We start from the raw sequence: 16729 nt of genomic DNA, 5'->3' as shown, positions 1-16729 counted from the left end.
CTCAGCAAGGCACGCCATGGGTCCCAGGATTTAGGCCAGAGTTGACCCACAACCTCCATATTTATACTCAGATATTTAGAAATAAAATTTGTGTAAATGTATTTATTATGAAACGATGATAAATTAAATAACAACCAGTAAAACATATTATTAAAGAGAAATATTTTACTAAAAATCACTCAGATGTAGCTTGTGTCTTTGGTGTGCTGTTACATTTTTACAGCGGGGGTGAAATTGTCGTAGGTGGCGAACGATCGCATATAAGCAGACGCTGTGTTGTAGATGAACTTGTATTGTTGCTGTTGGGAATAGAAGATGGTTTATTTATTTGTATATTGAGGTCTGGTGCTGTGACGCAGTGGTTAGCATGCATGTAGACCGGAGCTTAAAGACGTGAACATTTGTGTCCTTGGGCAAAACGCTTGAAACTATGTGGTCACTAATGGTTTTCTAAATTGTTAGGCAAACAGAAAAACAGTTACTCACAAAGTTACGTATTAGGTGACTTGTAAGCGGGCATAAGGTGTATGAAACAAAACACCTGTGTCATAACGTTTGTCGTTGCCCTGCCACGCAAAGATAATTAAGTTACATTCAGAGTAATTAATATTTACCAAATTAGACATCATGTTATAACGACTTCTGTTGCCCATCATGTGAGGATAAGTAAGTTACATTTATTTGCTTAATAGAGTTTTTCATATTTACCAAGTTAGACACCATCTCAGGCCTGGAGTCGCGTAAATCTTTCACTGTCCGAAAAACATCAATTTGGTTTTCATTCTTGATTCTTTCTATAACGTTGATAATTGCAAGGAAAGTCCCTGTTCGTCCTGACCCATCACTGCAAATAATTCACTTGTTTATACAGCGTAGTCTGTTTAATATTATATCATACATTACATACATGGTAACTTGTAAGCAGGCACGAGGTCTATGAAACAGAAAACCTGTAGTATAATAACTGTCGCTGCCCCGCCATACAAGTAAAAATAAGTTACATTCATTTATTTATAGAAAATCATCTTACCCCACAGTACTATACGGGATATTATGTGCTAACGGTATCCATTTTACCCCACAGTTGTATACATATATATCACCCACATTAAAATCACCATCTTACCCAACAGTACTTTAAAACACAGCACATTTAGTTACCATCTTACTCAAAAGTTGTGTATATACAGTATATTCAATACAGTATATACATTGAATGAATGAATGAAATTTATTTCGTCTCTTCGGTCACGATAATGAAGAACAAGAGAGTTGATAAAAAGCGAAAAGACGGGTAGTAACGGTAAAACAACAGTTGTTAAAACACGCTTATTGATAAAAAAAGAAAGAAATAATGTTTTGGATAAAAGGCGTGACCGTTACACCCTACAGACAATACAATAACCCATTAAAACTACCTGCAATGCACTAACACTCCCCCTCCTTGCTGTTGGGAACTTGTTTGTGTCTTTGCTGCCAAATCTAACACAGACTCACAAGTTCTTGGAACTCCTTTGTCTGGCCAACCTGATAACTGGTAATGGTTGATTTCAACCTGTGTAAAATATATGGTCTGAGCCTTGGAGTCAGACCAAAATTGGCAAACTTAGAACTCAAGGCATTAACAAAATTGATGTTTTATTTTGACTATATTCGATGCTTTATTGTGACTAATACGAAGGTACTTGCCTGTATTTTATCCTTGATCACTTGTAGCTTTCGACTTGTTATATTATCACTTGTATCACATGAAGCTAATCTTACAGTTGTGTCACCATATTGCTTGCTGTCTCCAACACATGTGGGGAAATAGTCATGACATTGTACCTGTATACAGTAAAGCATGTTTAAAGTCCATTGTAAACTTAGGTGTAATGGTTTTTTTTGTGAATAAGTTTCACAGACTTCTAGTTTTACAGACTTCTAGTTACACAGTATCTTTGGGCCCACTTTGTGAGGCACACACTTTTTGTGAAAATGATGTTTGTATCAGATTTATTGTAAAATTAATGTATAGGTTTATTGTAAAAGGGAATAATTAGATAAGTTATATACTCCTTCAGTTACTTAATAATTCTTAAGGATGTTTTCTTTCAAATAAACAGTAAATTACTTTAGTTGAACACTTGCAACCAACAGTAAGGTGCTTTTTTAAAGTTTCACAGCCACGTTTTGAAACCAATTCTAATTTATATTTATTGTTTTGTAACAACTGTCATTTTGCTGTTAATTTCCATATCTTTGCCAAATTATTAAATATTGCATTTGTTGTTGTAATTGAAGAGATAAACAAGCGATATCTTGTAATGCTGCTATTTTATCAAAAATCATTACGAAAATGATTTATTTGCAATTTAAAGGACCGTGAGGCAATATAACAAAAGAGAAATTGTGTCATTATTTACCAAAACTACTTTCATTATGTTGTTATAAATCACAGACGCTACTTTCGTTTTGTCCATTTGTTCTTGAGTGCCTTGCAATTTTCGAAGTTATAACACGAGTGTTCTGTTTCATACACCTTGTGTCCGCTTACGAGTTACCTCGTATGTTTATCCTCGCATGGCGGGGCAACGACAGCCGTTATAACACAGATGTTCTGTTTCATAAACCTTATGTCCACTTACAAGTTACCACGTATGTTACTTTATGAGTAATTATGAATTGTTTTCCTGTATATAAGACTGACTATGTAGGCAACTCATAAGAAAGTATTGGGTTGGAGCAATTGCTGTATCTTGTAAAATGAGCATTTCTAGTTTTATAAAGGGGGTAATGATGTAACAGAACTAATACAGACATACATATACGCAATATGTATAAATGTTATCTAGAATATAAACAGTATAATATATATGTATATATAGTTTTAATAACAAATGCATACACACCGTGTCGTTTTCAAAGAAATTGTTGAGCATTACAATTGTACGAACATGTAGAGAAGTTATCGCCAACCAAAACTTTTCTACCATATCATGTCGTATTGGTCCTTGGGCAGCAATTGCTGTTTCAGATTTCCCGTACCCCTGTTATACAAGACTTTGTTAACTTGGGTAAATAAAACAGGGATTTTCTGGTCAGTTTCAATACAAGGGTGACAGCCTATATATGTTATATACGATTTTCATTTCAAGCGATTTGGTTAAGAATAAGACACGGAATGTAGGCCGGTACCCCTGTTGTAAAGAACTTTGTTGAATAGGTTTTTCTGCTACATTGCTCACAAAATAATTTCCTTATATCAATGTCTAATTACGTAGTAGGAAATACTGTATTCAGAGGAATTTAAGCCAGAGTTGGCGCATAACCCCAACACCAAGGGTGCTACTGCATGAACCTCACCAGATGTTAAAGCCTGTCGCTTCCTCAAAAGTGGGTGACAAGGCTTTAAATTCCAAGCTAAAATAGACCCATTTAATCAATGATTTATAAATAAAGGACAATAGAGGTATAAAACCTAAGTGGGGACAAAATACCCCTGGCTTTTACTGTGTGTGCCTAGCAAGCAAACAAAGTTTATGTACCATATCATTAAACTGTTTGCTATGCACACAGTTTTATGTTCTTTGAAGAATTTTGCGAGATGGTTACAAAATCAGTTAAATGATGTTTAAGGTTAATTTGGTTGTAATGTTGTATATCATTATATGAATGTTGAAAATGAATGAATGTAACTTACTTTATCCTCGCGTGGCCGGAAAACGACAGTCGTTATAACACGGGTGTGCACCTCGTGCCAGCTTACGAGTTACCAAGTATGTTACTTTGTGGGTGATTATTTTATTTTTTTTGGATTTTTTTCATTTTTATGTATGGCTGATAATTTGGACAACCCATTAGTGACCACTGGGTTGGAGCAATTGCCGTTAAGTGTCTTGCCCAAGGACACATACGCCCACAATGGTAGCAGCAACGAGCCTTGAACCCATTACCTCTGGGTTAGAGGCAGGCGCGCTAACCATTATGCCACGGCGCCGAGCTAAAATTGTTGCTATTATATTTAAAAGATAAAAAAATTGTTCAGTTCTATTATATCAGGTACCAGAATTGTTGATGCGTTGTAATAGGTTAGGTCGGTGTCTCCTTGCATTGGTGGTAACAAGACTTGTGAATGCTTATCTGTAAAATAAGTTTGGTTATAATCTTAACTAGTTGTATGTAGTTTTTAATGAATTATAAATGCACTTTGATGAACAGTGTCCTTTATTTGTCATTCAGCCTACAAGTTTTTCTTTTGCTATTTACTTTGTACTTGAAAATGGATAAACTTATTTATTCTTGTGTGGTTGTGCGACAATTGTTATAACATGGGTGTTATGTTTCATACACCTCGTGCCGGCTTACGAGTTAACACGTATGTTACTTTGTGGTTGATTAATTTCCTAAATTCATTCGCATGTTTCCATAGTTTCAAGTTAGCCTCTTTGTAATACTAAAAAAACTACCTGTATTACATTATACACCACTATATCCCCCAAAAATAATAACTTACAAATTAACATACATGGTAACTCGTAAGCTGGCACGAGGTGTATGAAACATAACACCCATGTTATAACAATTGTCGCACAACCACACAAGAATAAATAAGTTTATTCATTTTCAAGCGACGATAAAGTAAGTTACATAAATATATATATTGAACTTACAAGACACAATATCAGATGAACTATTTCCACTATCTTGTCCTGGAGGATATACTTTGGTTGTAGTCAATGGTTCAATGATATTTGTGTTGCTGAATTCGACCTCAAACCCGCTCTTGTGCGTAGACCTGTTAGTTCTTTAAGAGAAAGAATATTTATGGTAGCATGAATGTAACTTAGACCTTTTAGTTATGTAATCGAAAGAATATTTGTGGTTATGGTAGCATGAATGTAACTTAGATCTGTTAGTTCTTTAATGGAAAGAATATTTGAGGACATGGTGTGGTCATGGTAGCATGAATGTAAGATCTGTTAGTTATGTAAGCAAAGCATTTTTGTGTTTGGTTGAGTAAAGGTTAAAGAAAGAATGTAACTTGTTTATCTATAACCACTATTATTTGTAGATCTGTTAGTTCTGTAAGCAAGTGATATTTGTATTTGGATTTGATAAACTAGTATGTTAGATTAAATGAACGAATAACAGTCATTATAACATGTGTGTTTTGTTTCATACACCTTGTGCTCGCTTACGAGGTACCATGTATGTTACACCATGGATAATAGATTTTTTATCTATAGAATTACTGCTGAAAGACTATCACTGTACATCAACAAATCGCAAATTATATCAAACTAGCCAACATAAAAGGTTTCCATATACTATTCAACTACCTGGTTAAGTTTGCTATTTTCTCGTCCAGTTCTTCTCCAGCAAAATCAGTGTTCTTCAAGACATAAGTCTCAGTGATCAGCTTGTACAGAAGTGCATATTGTGCCTGTAACAGTTAGATTTTATATTTGTTTTGCAGACGCTGATGATGTCATTTAGGCGAAATATATATCTTTTAATATACAATTGATTGGACTTGATTTTTGTCAGTTACGTTTTCGTAGAACCAGATTCTTACTGTATTTCTTTACACAAGAATCGTCCAACTGTATGAGCACCAGATCAAGGTCAGATTTACAAAATTTATTACAGCTATAACAGTTTTTTTATTGTAATATCACTACTTTCACTTTAAATGCAAACATAACAGCAATTGATTTTTGGAGTTTCCTTCTTATTGGTTGTGACATGTTATTTTTTGCTTGTTTGTATTAGAAAAAGTGGGTGGAGGGGGGTATTTGTTGTATATAAAATGTGCATTATAAAAGCAAAAGAAAATTTAAAAGAAAATAAGAAAACTGGGAAGTTAAGGTGTTATGAACTTTACTTTCACATTGATAATTACCCACCTTGGTTTGCACCATATCAGTTCGTTGCATACGCATGTTCAACACAACTTCAAACACATTAGCAGCAGCTTTGTCTTCAATCATCCTCACCAAACAATCAAAGCCAATAAAGGTTCCAGTTCTGCCGACACCAGCGCTGTAACCAAACAAGTTGTTTGCTAGGATAAAGTGAAACTAGTACGGTATACACAGTCAGCAGAATTTGAGTTTTATAAATATAGCTTGTAAAATGGCCATAAAGTTTGAGAGTCTAGTTATATCTTTGCATCATACACTGCTTTTAACAGGTTATAAATGAAATTTAACAGTTATTTTTATAGGGGTAAAATAAAGACTGCTTTGATTTTGCAGGTTTAATGCATTCACAAGTTCCTGTTGCGTTGTGTGTTTTTTTATAGGGTAAACATTGATTTTAAGTTAAGTATGCACCAATATCACAGTGAAACTAGTTTCCATATGTTGTTGCTGCCAGTTGTATTATAAGTGTAAAATAGACCAACAAATAAATGTATCTTCTGGCAATTGTTTTGTAATCTTAAAAGCCGCCATTTCATCAGCCATATAGCAAGACATTATGAGGTTTTTCATTAAGTTTCTATACACCTGCAATGCACAACTATTGGTGCTTCGTTCCCTGCCGAATTATGTTCTTCCATTACATGAGTATGCAGTCTATAAAATCCTGTAGTTGATACTGGAACCCCATGGTCAGGCCATGTCACATATTGGAAGTGCTTTAACTTCCGTATTACCTGAAAGGTGTAAAAACCTATTGTTACTTTTCTTTGTCTTTTTTATGCTGGTAAGATCCTGCAGTTAAGTATGCCTGGGGACCTGAGATTTAGACTACAGTTGGCCTATCACCCCGACACCCAGGGTTATACCATGTAGTTTTTAGGCTCCCTATTGGTTAGTTTATAAATGCTCAATAATAAAGATTCTATTACATATGGGTGAGGGCTTCATTGAGATACACCTGAGACCTGCAATTTGGGCCAAAGCTTTCCCATTACCCCAACACAAATATAGCCATTTACTTTCCTTTTAATAAAACCTAATTGAAAAGTTGCATCACTTACTGATTCATACACATTGTCTTTGTTTGCCACCTCAAATGTCCGTACCACATAACAGCCATAATGTCCCTCTTCCTTAGCTTTCACTTCAAAAGGTCCAAACGTTAGAGTTTCGTTCGGTTCCGGCCAATATTTTTCACATTTTCGCTTTAGAATGAAAGTGTTTCAAGTTTTAACTTTGTGTAGCTTAGTTTATGTTGTAGTAATATTCTTAATATATGTTTTTAAAATTTTTCAAGACTTTTAATCAGCCAAAAAGTAGCAACGAAAAAACGTTGTTTACAATATGTGTTTGTAAAAACTTAAAATGTAAAAATATAAATATAGCAGCAGGTTAACTTAATACTTAATAGGCCTCCCAAAGAGTAGAATATATTACTATTCTCTATGTGTGAGGTCCTATGTTATAATGTTTTTAAGCTAGATTTTCTTTACTTTTTAAAGTCATTTATTCAGCTAAAAATAAGTAAAATGGAAAAAACATTGTTTACAAATTTGTATTTATTTATCTATTGTGTTAAAGTAGCATGTTAATTTAATACACCCGCCCATCATAGTACACAATATGCTACTATTCTATATGGGTGAGGTCATACGACAAGACATGCCAGGTGACCTCTGGTTTTGTGCATTGCCCATTTAGCATATTGTGGTAGTAGTTTACCGCTACCTCGTTCTAATAACATTCCGGCGCTTTTATTCCTGCTGCCTGCGCTGAGTTATTAACGCTTTTGTTGTGTTGTACGCACAGTCACCGGTTAGTTTAGTTGGTACTGCAGTATAGTTAGTTGTATAGCGTTTACTTTGGGTTCATTATGATGTATTATATCGTTATTATATGTTTGTAAATATCCACCGTTTCAGTTCGTTAAACCCAAATATAATAAGTTACTTTATCACACATATATGTATAATTAGATAAACATATACCTTTCCCCCTTCTGTAACATTGGTCAGCATCACCACGACCGCCACTTCATCTTGCCATATCATACGCCAGAAGTCTTGTATTGTCCTAGGGGTTGGCCCTTGGCTAGCAATAAACTTCCTTGGTACGTCATGGCACTGCAAACAACAAAATGAAAGTAGTAACCCTTATCTTGTTTGTAAAGCAAACCTACGTTGATATAACTCGCGTTAATGTAATCCCCTCCTGGTCGTCCATCGTTCAAAACAACTCTGTATGAATCATCTGTGAAATATATAACATAATCATTATATATTTAGATAACACAACATACAATATAAAATATTTTCGTATACCTCTATATAAAGTATAACAAATCTTTATGTAACACAAAACATACTCCATATAAGTCATCTGTGAAGTAAACAACATATATTTATATAACACAATAAATAACATAATCCTTTAGGTACCAAATTTGGTATTAACTTCTAAAAATTCATATAGAATACCAATAGAATATATAACTTACATGGCAGTATGTTTTTGAAGCGATTTTTCGGTTTATTTTCTGGCAACAAAGCAGCATCTGTGCTGGAAGCAGCTTTTATGCTTTCAGTTGAAAGGATCTGTAATAAAATATCACTTTCACTTTGCAATACAAACATACAGACACATAAAGATTTTTCCAATCCTAGTCAAAGTATTAGGAATATAGTTTTAACATTATGCATATAGTAGGTTGAAGTAAACTGGTCCATGTTTTCATTTTCTTTTATCCTCTCATTTGGTTGTAAACAAGAATGTTTTCAGAAATATATAACTGTATCCTCGCGACTCTAAAAGAGCGTTGTGTTTCTGTGGGGCTTGTTGTTCTTGTATGTATCATATGTAACTTACTTTATCCTCGCGAGGCAGGAAAACAACAGTCGTTATAACACTGGTGTGCATCTCGTGCCAGCTTATGAGTTACCATGTATGTCATATTCTACCCATGTTGTTACCCATACTTTGCTTGTAAGTTTATTTATCTTATTTAAAACACCAGATATCACTCTTACATTTCCAAATTCGTTGTCGTACCCATCGTGATTCACATTGGCACAAGTGTCTTGGTAATGTCTCAACAATCCACTGGCGGATATTTTGTATTCGCTGAAATTTTTCTTGCCAGGAAATCTTGTCAAATTCTCATAAATAACAGGAACTGTACCTATTATGTTGCATTGTACATAGTTTTACTTGCTGTTTTGATAGAACTGTATCTAGATATAATATGTTATATTACCGTATTAAATATGATGTATATATATAATGACGTTTTAATACACAAAGTATTAACCACTTATTTAAAAGACTTGTAATATAATATATGGGTTAGACCTGATATTTACTCCAGAATTTAGTTAAATTTACTTGATTTTAACATGTTATAAGAATGCTTATAATAAAGTTAAGTTCACTTATTGTAAAGTTAGTACAACCATTCTATTGGTGGAATTCAAACCATTATTGATAAGAATCACTTATTATAAATTTTAATTCACGTATTATAAAGTTAAGATACAATGTGTTATAATCATCATGTTGGTTAAATTCATACCGTTTTTGATTCGCTCATTATAAAGTTAGGTTCACATGTTATATCTAAGGTTCATACACTTTGTTACAATCATTCTATTGGTAAATTCTTACCATTATTGGTTCCATTGTTTCTATTGGTTTCTGCTTGTCCCGCTGTTTTCTCTTTCGGTCTGCAAACAAAATCTGTCTTAATCAAATACAGGGGAACCCCTATCCCTATCTTTAGAATATGAAATATATAAGCTCTTTTGTTTTGGCTACCTCAAACAAAACATAGACTTTATTATTTATCTATTTTTGGAGCTTGTTAAATTGCAACATCACCGGTTATACAATTTTATGCCAGAGCGTTTAAAAATGTAGAAAATTGTGACTTATGTATAGGATGTTACATTTGTATTAAAGTTGTTTAAAAAATCCCTGTTTTTGCACATATATAAAAAGCCTAAATCCGTCAAAATGAAAACAATTGTAACATACATATATATATGAGTTATTATGTTTGTATTGAATCAATTGCGTTGTATATATAGGCTGGTATATTTATGTTCATGCTAACCATATATGGCCTCTCTATATATGGCCTGAATCCATATGGACAAACATACATATATATACATATATAGAAAGAGAGCACTTACTTTCGCCGCTTATAAAACATATACCCCCCAATTGCTAAAAGAATGCACAACGGAATAACGATTCCTATTGCTATCCATATTTCTTCACCAGATCCAGAGGAAGGCCCTTAAAACATAGACAATATTTGTTCAACACATGATATTATGTGTGTGTCATTGGATGTAACTTATTTAACCTCTCATGACAGGGAAACAACAGTCGGTATAACACAATGGTTGTGTTTCATTCACCTCGTGCCTGATAACGAGTTACCATAAATGTAACTTATTTGTCTTTGCATGGCGGGGCAACTACAGTCATTATAACAGGGGTGTTCTGTTTTATTGTGAGTGATTGTCTCATAAAGTCGTAATAATAGTTGACTGGGTTTGAGTAAATGTCGTTAAGTGTATTACCGAAATACAACTTTGATGGTGATTATTTAAAGTTACCTGCAACAACATTTTCACAATCTGTGCCCGTAAACCCGGACGCACAAACACAAGAGTAATGGCAGCCAGAGGAACTGCATTTTGCTCCATTTTGACAAGTGTGGTTCTTACAAGGGTCTAAATCTAAATTTTGAAAACACATAACATAATTTGTTATTATTAATTACAAAAAAGACTTTACTGGGTATTTAAATTAAAATTTTAAATTGTTTTTCTTTTGTAAAGATTTTGGGTGGTCATTTTTAACAAAATATACACAAAATAAAAAAATAGTAAAAATTTGTAAAATAAATCATTAGGTTTTACTTTTAAATGATAAATGAGAAGGGCCAACTCTGTGCCTGCTAATAAGTTGGAAAGTTCAGTGAGCATTTTTAAAGAAACTACGCCCAAAATGTTGTTTTTACGGTAAAAATATTTTACTTTTAAATGAAAGGACATAAAGCTGACCTGTTTAAGACACACATCACACACAGATAATACACACATTTGGAAACTTGTTGCTTTAGACTCCAACTAAATATTTCACCTGTTCTCTCGCATATATACCCTGCGCTCATTCCACAGTTTTCGTTTGTCCATTTTAACGAGTCATTGTTAAATGGGTACGTCATACTTAAGCATTCTTTTGTTGGGGCATCATCTGATTTCAACCAATTTTGAAATCCATCTTCATTAGAGGATGTGGGTATATCGCTACCGTCTAACCATTTCCACCCTGACAATTTTTTTGATATAACAATAATAATAATAACTTTATTTGTCTCTTCAATTAGATTAGTGAAGATTAAAAAATATTTCAATTGAAAAGACAGGATATAGCGACAAAACAACAGTTGGTGAAACAGGCTTACAGTTAAAACATATTTACATTATGAAGAAAATAAGCGTGGTCTCTACGCCTAGCAGACAAACGAGCAATTTATATTTATTTATATCTTTATATCATCCTCACCTGTTTCGTTTTGCCCCCCAATCCAATATATAGAACCAGCAGCCTTAGAGTTGGGATAAATAGTTTGAACAACTTGTTCTGTCCAATGTTGTGTGTTTTCATCCTTTATGATAAGCAATGCACCATTCAAACTAACACAGTTTGATTTTGCATTTTCGAATGTCACGGCTTTGTCGTTTACATGTACAGCACATGTTCCTTGTGCATTCAAAGAAAAAGTGGCTGAAAATGTAAAGTAACTTTTAAACTCATGACTTAATGTATTGTTAACATATTTTTGACATGGTTTGTTTTTGGATTACGTATATTCATTCTGTATTATTCTATCCTTCTTTTGCAGAGACTGATGTTCCCATTTAGGCGTTGCCATTATATATTTCTTTCATTATACAATTGGTAGGATTTGATTTGGTCGATTACGTGTTCGTAGAACCAGATTCTTACTATATTTCTTTACACAAGAATCGTTCAACTCTATGAGCATCAGATCAGGGTCAGATTCGGAATTTATTACAGTCACTTTATATCTTTACTGTTAATATAGGATGCACTGTTTAAATACCATAAAGTTAATATACGCTGTGTTAAGGTATATATTATTATGATTGTTTTACCAATTGAGCACTGCCGTCCTTCATAAGCTGGCAAGCAGGTACAGCTAAAGTTTCCAGGCATTCTGTTGCAAGTCCCTTCATTTTCACAAGTACCAACTTTGCATAGGTCTAAAATATAAATGTATGTAACTTTTTTATCTTCGCATGGCAAAGAAACGACAGTCATATAACACGGGTGTTTCATACACCTCGTTCCTGCTTACGAGTTACAATGTATGTAACTTATTTATCCTGCATGGCAGGGCAAGTTGTTATAACACAAATGTTCTGTTTCTTACAAGTTATCACGTATGTAACTTTGTGGGTGAATGTTTTTCCATATGGCTGACAATTTAGACAACCCAGAAAGGGCCACAATAATATTGTCAAGCCTAGCTAGACAGTATGAATCATTTGCTTATATTGACTCTAGCTAAAAAATATATATTAAAATGAAACCTGTTTCACAATCTGTTCCTATATAGCCATCCCCACAGTTACAAGTATACCCTGGAGGGTTTATACTGCAGGTCCCCATGTTTTGACATGGGCCCGATGTGCATGGTGCTGTAATGGAATAGTTTTCATTAGGTTAAAGTGGAATTTGTATATATGCAAGTTGTCTTACTATTTTCACAATCATTTCCATAGAATCCTGCTACACAATTACAGTTGATTGCATCTCCTGTATTCTGACAAGTGCCGCCATTTTGACAAGTTTTAAAGTTACATAGATCTGTGTATTAGAAAAAGTAAAGTTACTCCATAATATGAATACATTGCTACAGACTTATAGTAAATCTGCGAATCTGACTCTGATCTGATGTTCATATAGTTTAAGGATTCTTGTATGTAAAGTACAGTAATAATATTCTATATGTGTGTGAGGTTAATTATTACATTACACCATTTTTATTACATTGGTACAGGGTTGACTATTCCCCATTCCATTCTATATGTGGAGCTTAATGTGCCAGTATATATATGATTTAGGCCAGGCTTGTCTTGTTATTCGTCCTAAATATGATTAAAGATTAACTTTAACTATGCAGATCAAACAGCAGTAAAAGTAATGTGTCTCTTAATGTGCCAGTGTGTGTATGATTTGTGCCAGGCTTGTTTTACAGCCACCCAAACAACCTTGATTAATTTTAACTATATAGATCAAACAACAGTAAAAGTAACTTGTGTAGGCTTGTACTTAGTGGTGTAGTTTAGAGGGTAACAACCTTGAATGTCCCATTAAAAGATTAATCATTGCTACACAAATATATTGTATAATACTGCGGAGTAAGATGGATACTGATAATATCCCATGTTTCCTAATCGTGTTTTTACCAATTAACAATGCTCTTTTAGAGTCGTGAGGATACCGTTTTATCATTTTGTAAATAATTTTTTTATTTACTACCAAATGTGACGATAAAGGGGATGAAAACATTTACTATGTTTCCAAAACCTACTATGTTACTTTAAAGCCTTCCTGTTGTAGCAAGAATTATAGATATATTCTAGTAAACAGTGTTTCTGGCTTACCTGTTCCACAATATGTGCCGTTATATCCACCCTGGCAGTTACATTCATATCCACCATCAGTCCCAATGCAAGTTCCATCATTTTGACAAGGACTAGAGTCGCATAAATCTGTAATAAAGCATAACTATACAATACACCATTTACGAAAAGAATTAGTGTCAAAAAGCATGAATAATGTAGAGTTTTTCATGACCAAGCAATAAGTATTAGCAACTCTTTTCACTTTACCTGTTGTACAATTTCTATCAACCACTCCAAGTGGGCAATCACATTGATAATCACCATCAAGTCTATCACAAGTTCCGCCGTTTTCACATGGACTAGGGTTGCATAAATCTGTGAATAAAAAGTTGAAATATTTTTACATTGTTGACAGAATTGTGAGCAGTAAACATGGTGTAGTTTATTAAATTTGTAAATAGAATATTATATCTATTACTGTGCACTGTTTTTACATGGACTAGTGTTGCAAAAATCTGTAAATTTTAAAATCCGAATCACTTCAGTTATGTTGCCATGCATACTATCAATGGAAATGTTCAAACTTCAACTAATTGTTGTCTGTTGTTTCTAGTACAGTTAAAACTAGATAAACAGTTTAACATGAAGCCTTTTTTAATTACTTGTTTTGTATAGTGAGTAATTCACCTGTTTCACAATATGTACCAACCACTCCAATTGGACAATCACATTTATAACCACCATTCGTTCCAATGCAAGTTCCACCATTTTGACAAGGACTGGGGTCGCATAAATCTGTAAAACAAAATTCTTTACCAGTTTGAAAATGACATACTACTTGCCTTTATAGGTTATGAGTTCAAGACTGGATGCTGCCACAATTGTGGGCGTATGTGTCATTGAGAAAGATACTTAACCATATTAATTAACCTAATGGGTTATCCAAATTGTGACACGAACAAAAACCAACAACCCTTAAATCTATATAAACTACACTCATTTATTCAAAACTTAATAATTTTAAAATAATAATATAAAAACGCTTAAACTAAACGTGGTATATCTTTATCACCTGTTGAACAATTTGTACCAGTGAATCCCACTTGGCAATCACATGCATATCCACCATCGATTCCAGTACAAGTTCCACCATTCTGACAAGGATTAGGGTTGCAATACTCTGTAAAATATTATTTTAAAGGTAAAATCTTGTTGCGTCTACTCATCAATAAAAGTAAATAAAATATTTTTTTACACAAAACTAAACTTACCCGTTGCGCAATGTTTTTCACCAAACCCTGTTGCACAATGACAAGTATAACTACCACTGGCTGTATTCTGACATGTACCACCGTTCTGACATGGATTTTGTTTACATTTGTCATCTGTAATCACAACATTATTACTTCATATTTAATTAACTATAAAAGTTTTTACCTCTTTGGCAAATGTAGTTCTTTGGGTTATTAACAGAATCATCTCCCCATGCTCCAAATGTTTTTGAATATCCCCACATATCATTAAAGTTATAAACATATGCTGCCTGATTGGAAGCTCCATTAGGTTCCAGGTTTGAATACCAGTTTTCATATCCATCATAAATTCCACTACCATTGCTCCATTTCCAGTTTACTTGGTTTGATGTTGAACCTTTTTTACCGAAAACATTGCAATTGTCACTACAATATCCACCAATCCAATAACCTCTGACCCATTGTGTCCAGCCATTATTTGGTTGAATCTTCCACAGTTCAAGTTGTTGTTGTATTGCATTCTGTATTGTTTCAGTATTGATCAATGCAAGTTCACCACTAATATTTACACAAGTTGCATTTGCATCATTGAAACTAAGTCGTCCATTTTGGTCATCAAACCGATACAACAAATATTCCAAGTTGCCAACGACAACAGTTACCTGGTCAGCTGCTAAACAACAAGTGTTAAACTTATGAAAAAATCATTTAATTTTAATGTAACTTACCTTGCGTTGTTACAACCAGCAGCAAAGTAACGACAACTAGAATTGTTCCTTCATGCATCTCTAATTAGATTTCTTTACGCTTAAACATCTCAATATAAAACCCAGTATATACTTCCAGCGCTAAGCAGAACTAATATAGCTGATCACTTTCGTTTTGTGTTTAAATACAGCAGAGACAATAAGATTTATGAGGGAACAGGTTGCCTTTTACAGTTTGTTTGCATAGCCCTCTGTGGTAAGACAGATAATATATGCACTATGTACATCATAAGCTATCAAGGTTTGTGTAAACAAAGCCGCATACAATGTTTTATATTTACATAGGAATCAATACAAAAGGTTACATTTATGATTACAGACTTAAAAGTTACCTATATGGCGTAATAACAATTGGTCATGTAAATAAAGCTGTCTACAATGTTTTACATTTACTTGGTTAATCAATACAAAAGGTATCATCTATTATCACAGTCTTAGAAAATTATTTTACCTTTAGGACATAATAACAATGCTTTTTTTGATAAAAGGGGAACTAAAGTTGAAAACAATGCTGTTGATTAAGACTTAAAATGTTTTAAACACAGCTATTTTAATGATGTTAAGTTAAAAACAATGCTGTTATTATATTTATATAAACCTTGCCATATCCCAAACACCCTTGTTTATATTCTAACTTGATTTGGGGTTTTAAATTGTGCTGTTGTTCAGTTTTATACAGATTGCTATATCCTAAATACACTTGCTTATATACATACTTGTTTTTGGGTTTTATACTGTGCTGTTTTTCAGTTTTTATATAGCTTGCTATTTATTATATAACACACCTGTAATATGGCCTACTTAACTTAGATTGGTGTGCCAATAGAAATACAAATGTAACTGTTGTTACAATGCTTAAAAGATAAACAACCATTTTAAGTTTATAACTGTTCTGTTTTCAGTTTTTATGAAGCTTGCAATAGCCTAAACAATATAAAAAGCCTTTAAAGCTAGCATTATAAAACCTGTTTTATTGGCATACTTAATCTTAAGTAAAGTATACAGATTCTTCAAGCTGTGTTGTAAAAGAACATTCAGTATAGTGGTTTAATTAAATGATATCATTAAAAACGTATTTGGGCACAAGTTGTTATTTAAAAATTTTTTTTATTCATCTTGCCGAATACGATAACGAA

The 16729-nt window shown here is 33.4% G+C and overlaps 1 protein-coding gene across 1 annotated transcript; it reads right to left on the bottom strand.

Annotated features, from left to right (window-relative positions):
• Nucleotides 1–87: 87 nt before the first annotated feature.
• On the bottom strand, nucleotides 88–15612 carry LOC149735079 (uncharacterized). Its single transcript, XM_089880214.1, has 30 exons — nucleotides 15555–15612; nucleotides 15011–15499; nucleotides 14845–14958; nucleotides 14646–14753; nucleotides 14261–14368; nucleotides 13841–13948; nucleotides 13613–13720; nucleotides 12705–12812; nucleotides 12536–12643; nucleotides 12098–12205; nucleotides 11484–11705; nucleotides 11058–11246; nucleotides 10529–10651; nucleotides 10097–10202; nucleotides 9567–9625; nucleotides 8933–9084; nucleotides 8404–8500; nucleotides 8086–8156; nucleotides 7895–8029; nucleotides 6968–7111; nucleotides 6492–6640; nucleotides 5889–6024; nucleotides 5322–5425; nucleotides 4653–4786; nucleotides 4046–4122; nucleotides 2892–3029; nucleotides 1690–1827; nucleotides 1419–1555; nucleotides 709–844; nucleotides 88–299 (listed from the first exon to the last, which is right to left on the bottom strand). Exons 1-30 carry the CDS (start codon nucleotides 15610–15612, stop codon nucleotides 210–212), a joined length of 3954 nt encoding a protein of 1317 aa, XP_089736340.1. The 3' UTR covers nucleotides 88–209.
• Between the last annotated feature and the right edge of the window lie 1117 nt (nucleotides 15613–16729).

Source organism: Ciona robusta, chromosome 6, assembly GCF_009617815.1.
Source record: "Ciona robusta chromosome 6, ASM961781v2".
Classification (NCBI taxonomy): Eukaryota; Metazoa; Chordata; class Ascidiacea; order Phlebobranchia; family Cionidae; genus Ciona; species Ciona robusta.
The sequence above is the reverse complement of the archived record's forward strand: the minus strand, read 5'-3'. Positions and strand labels throughout refer to the sequence as shown.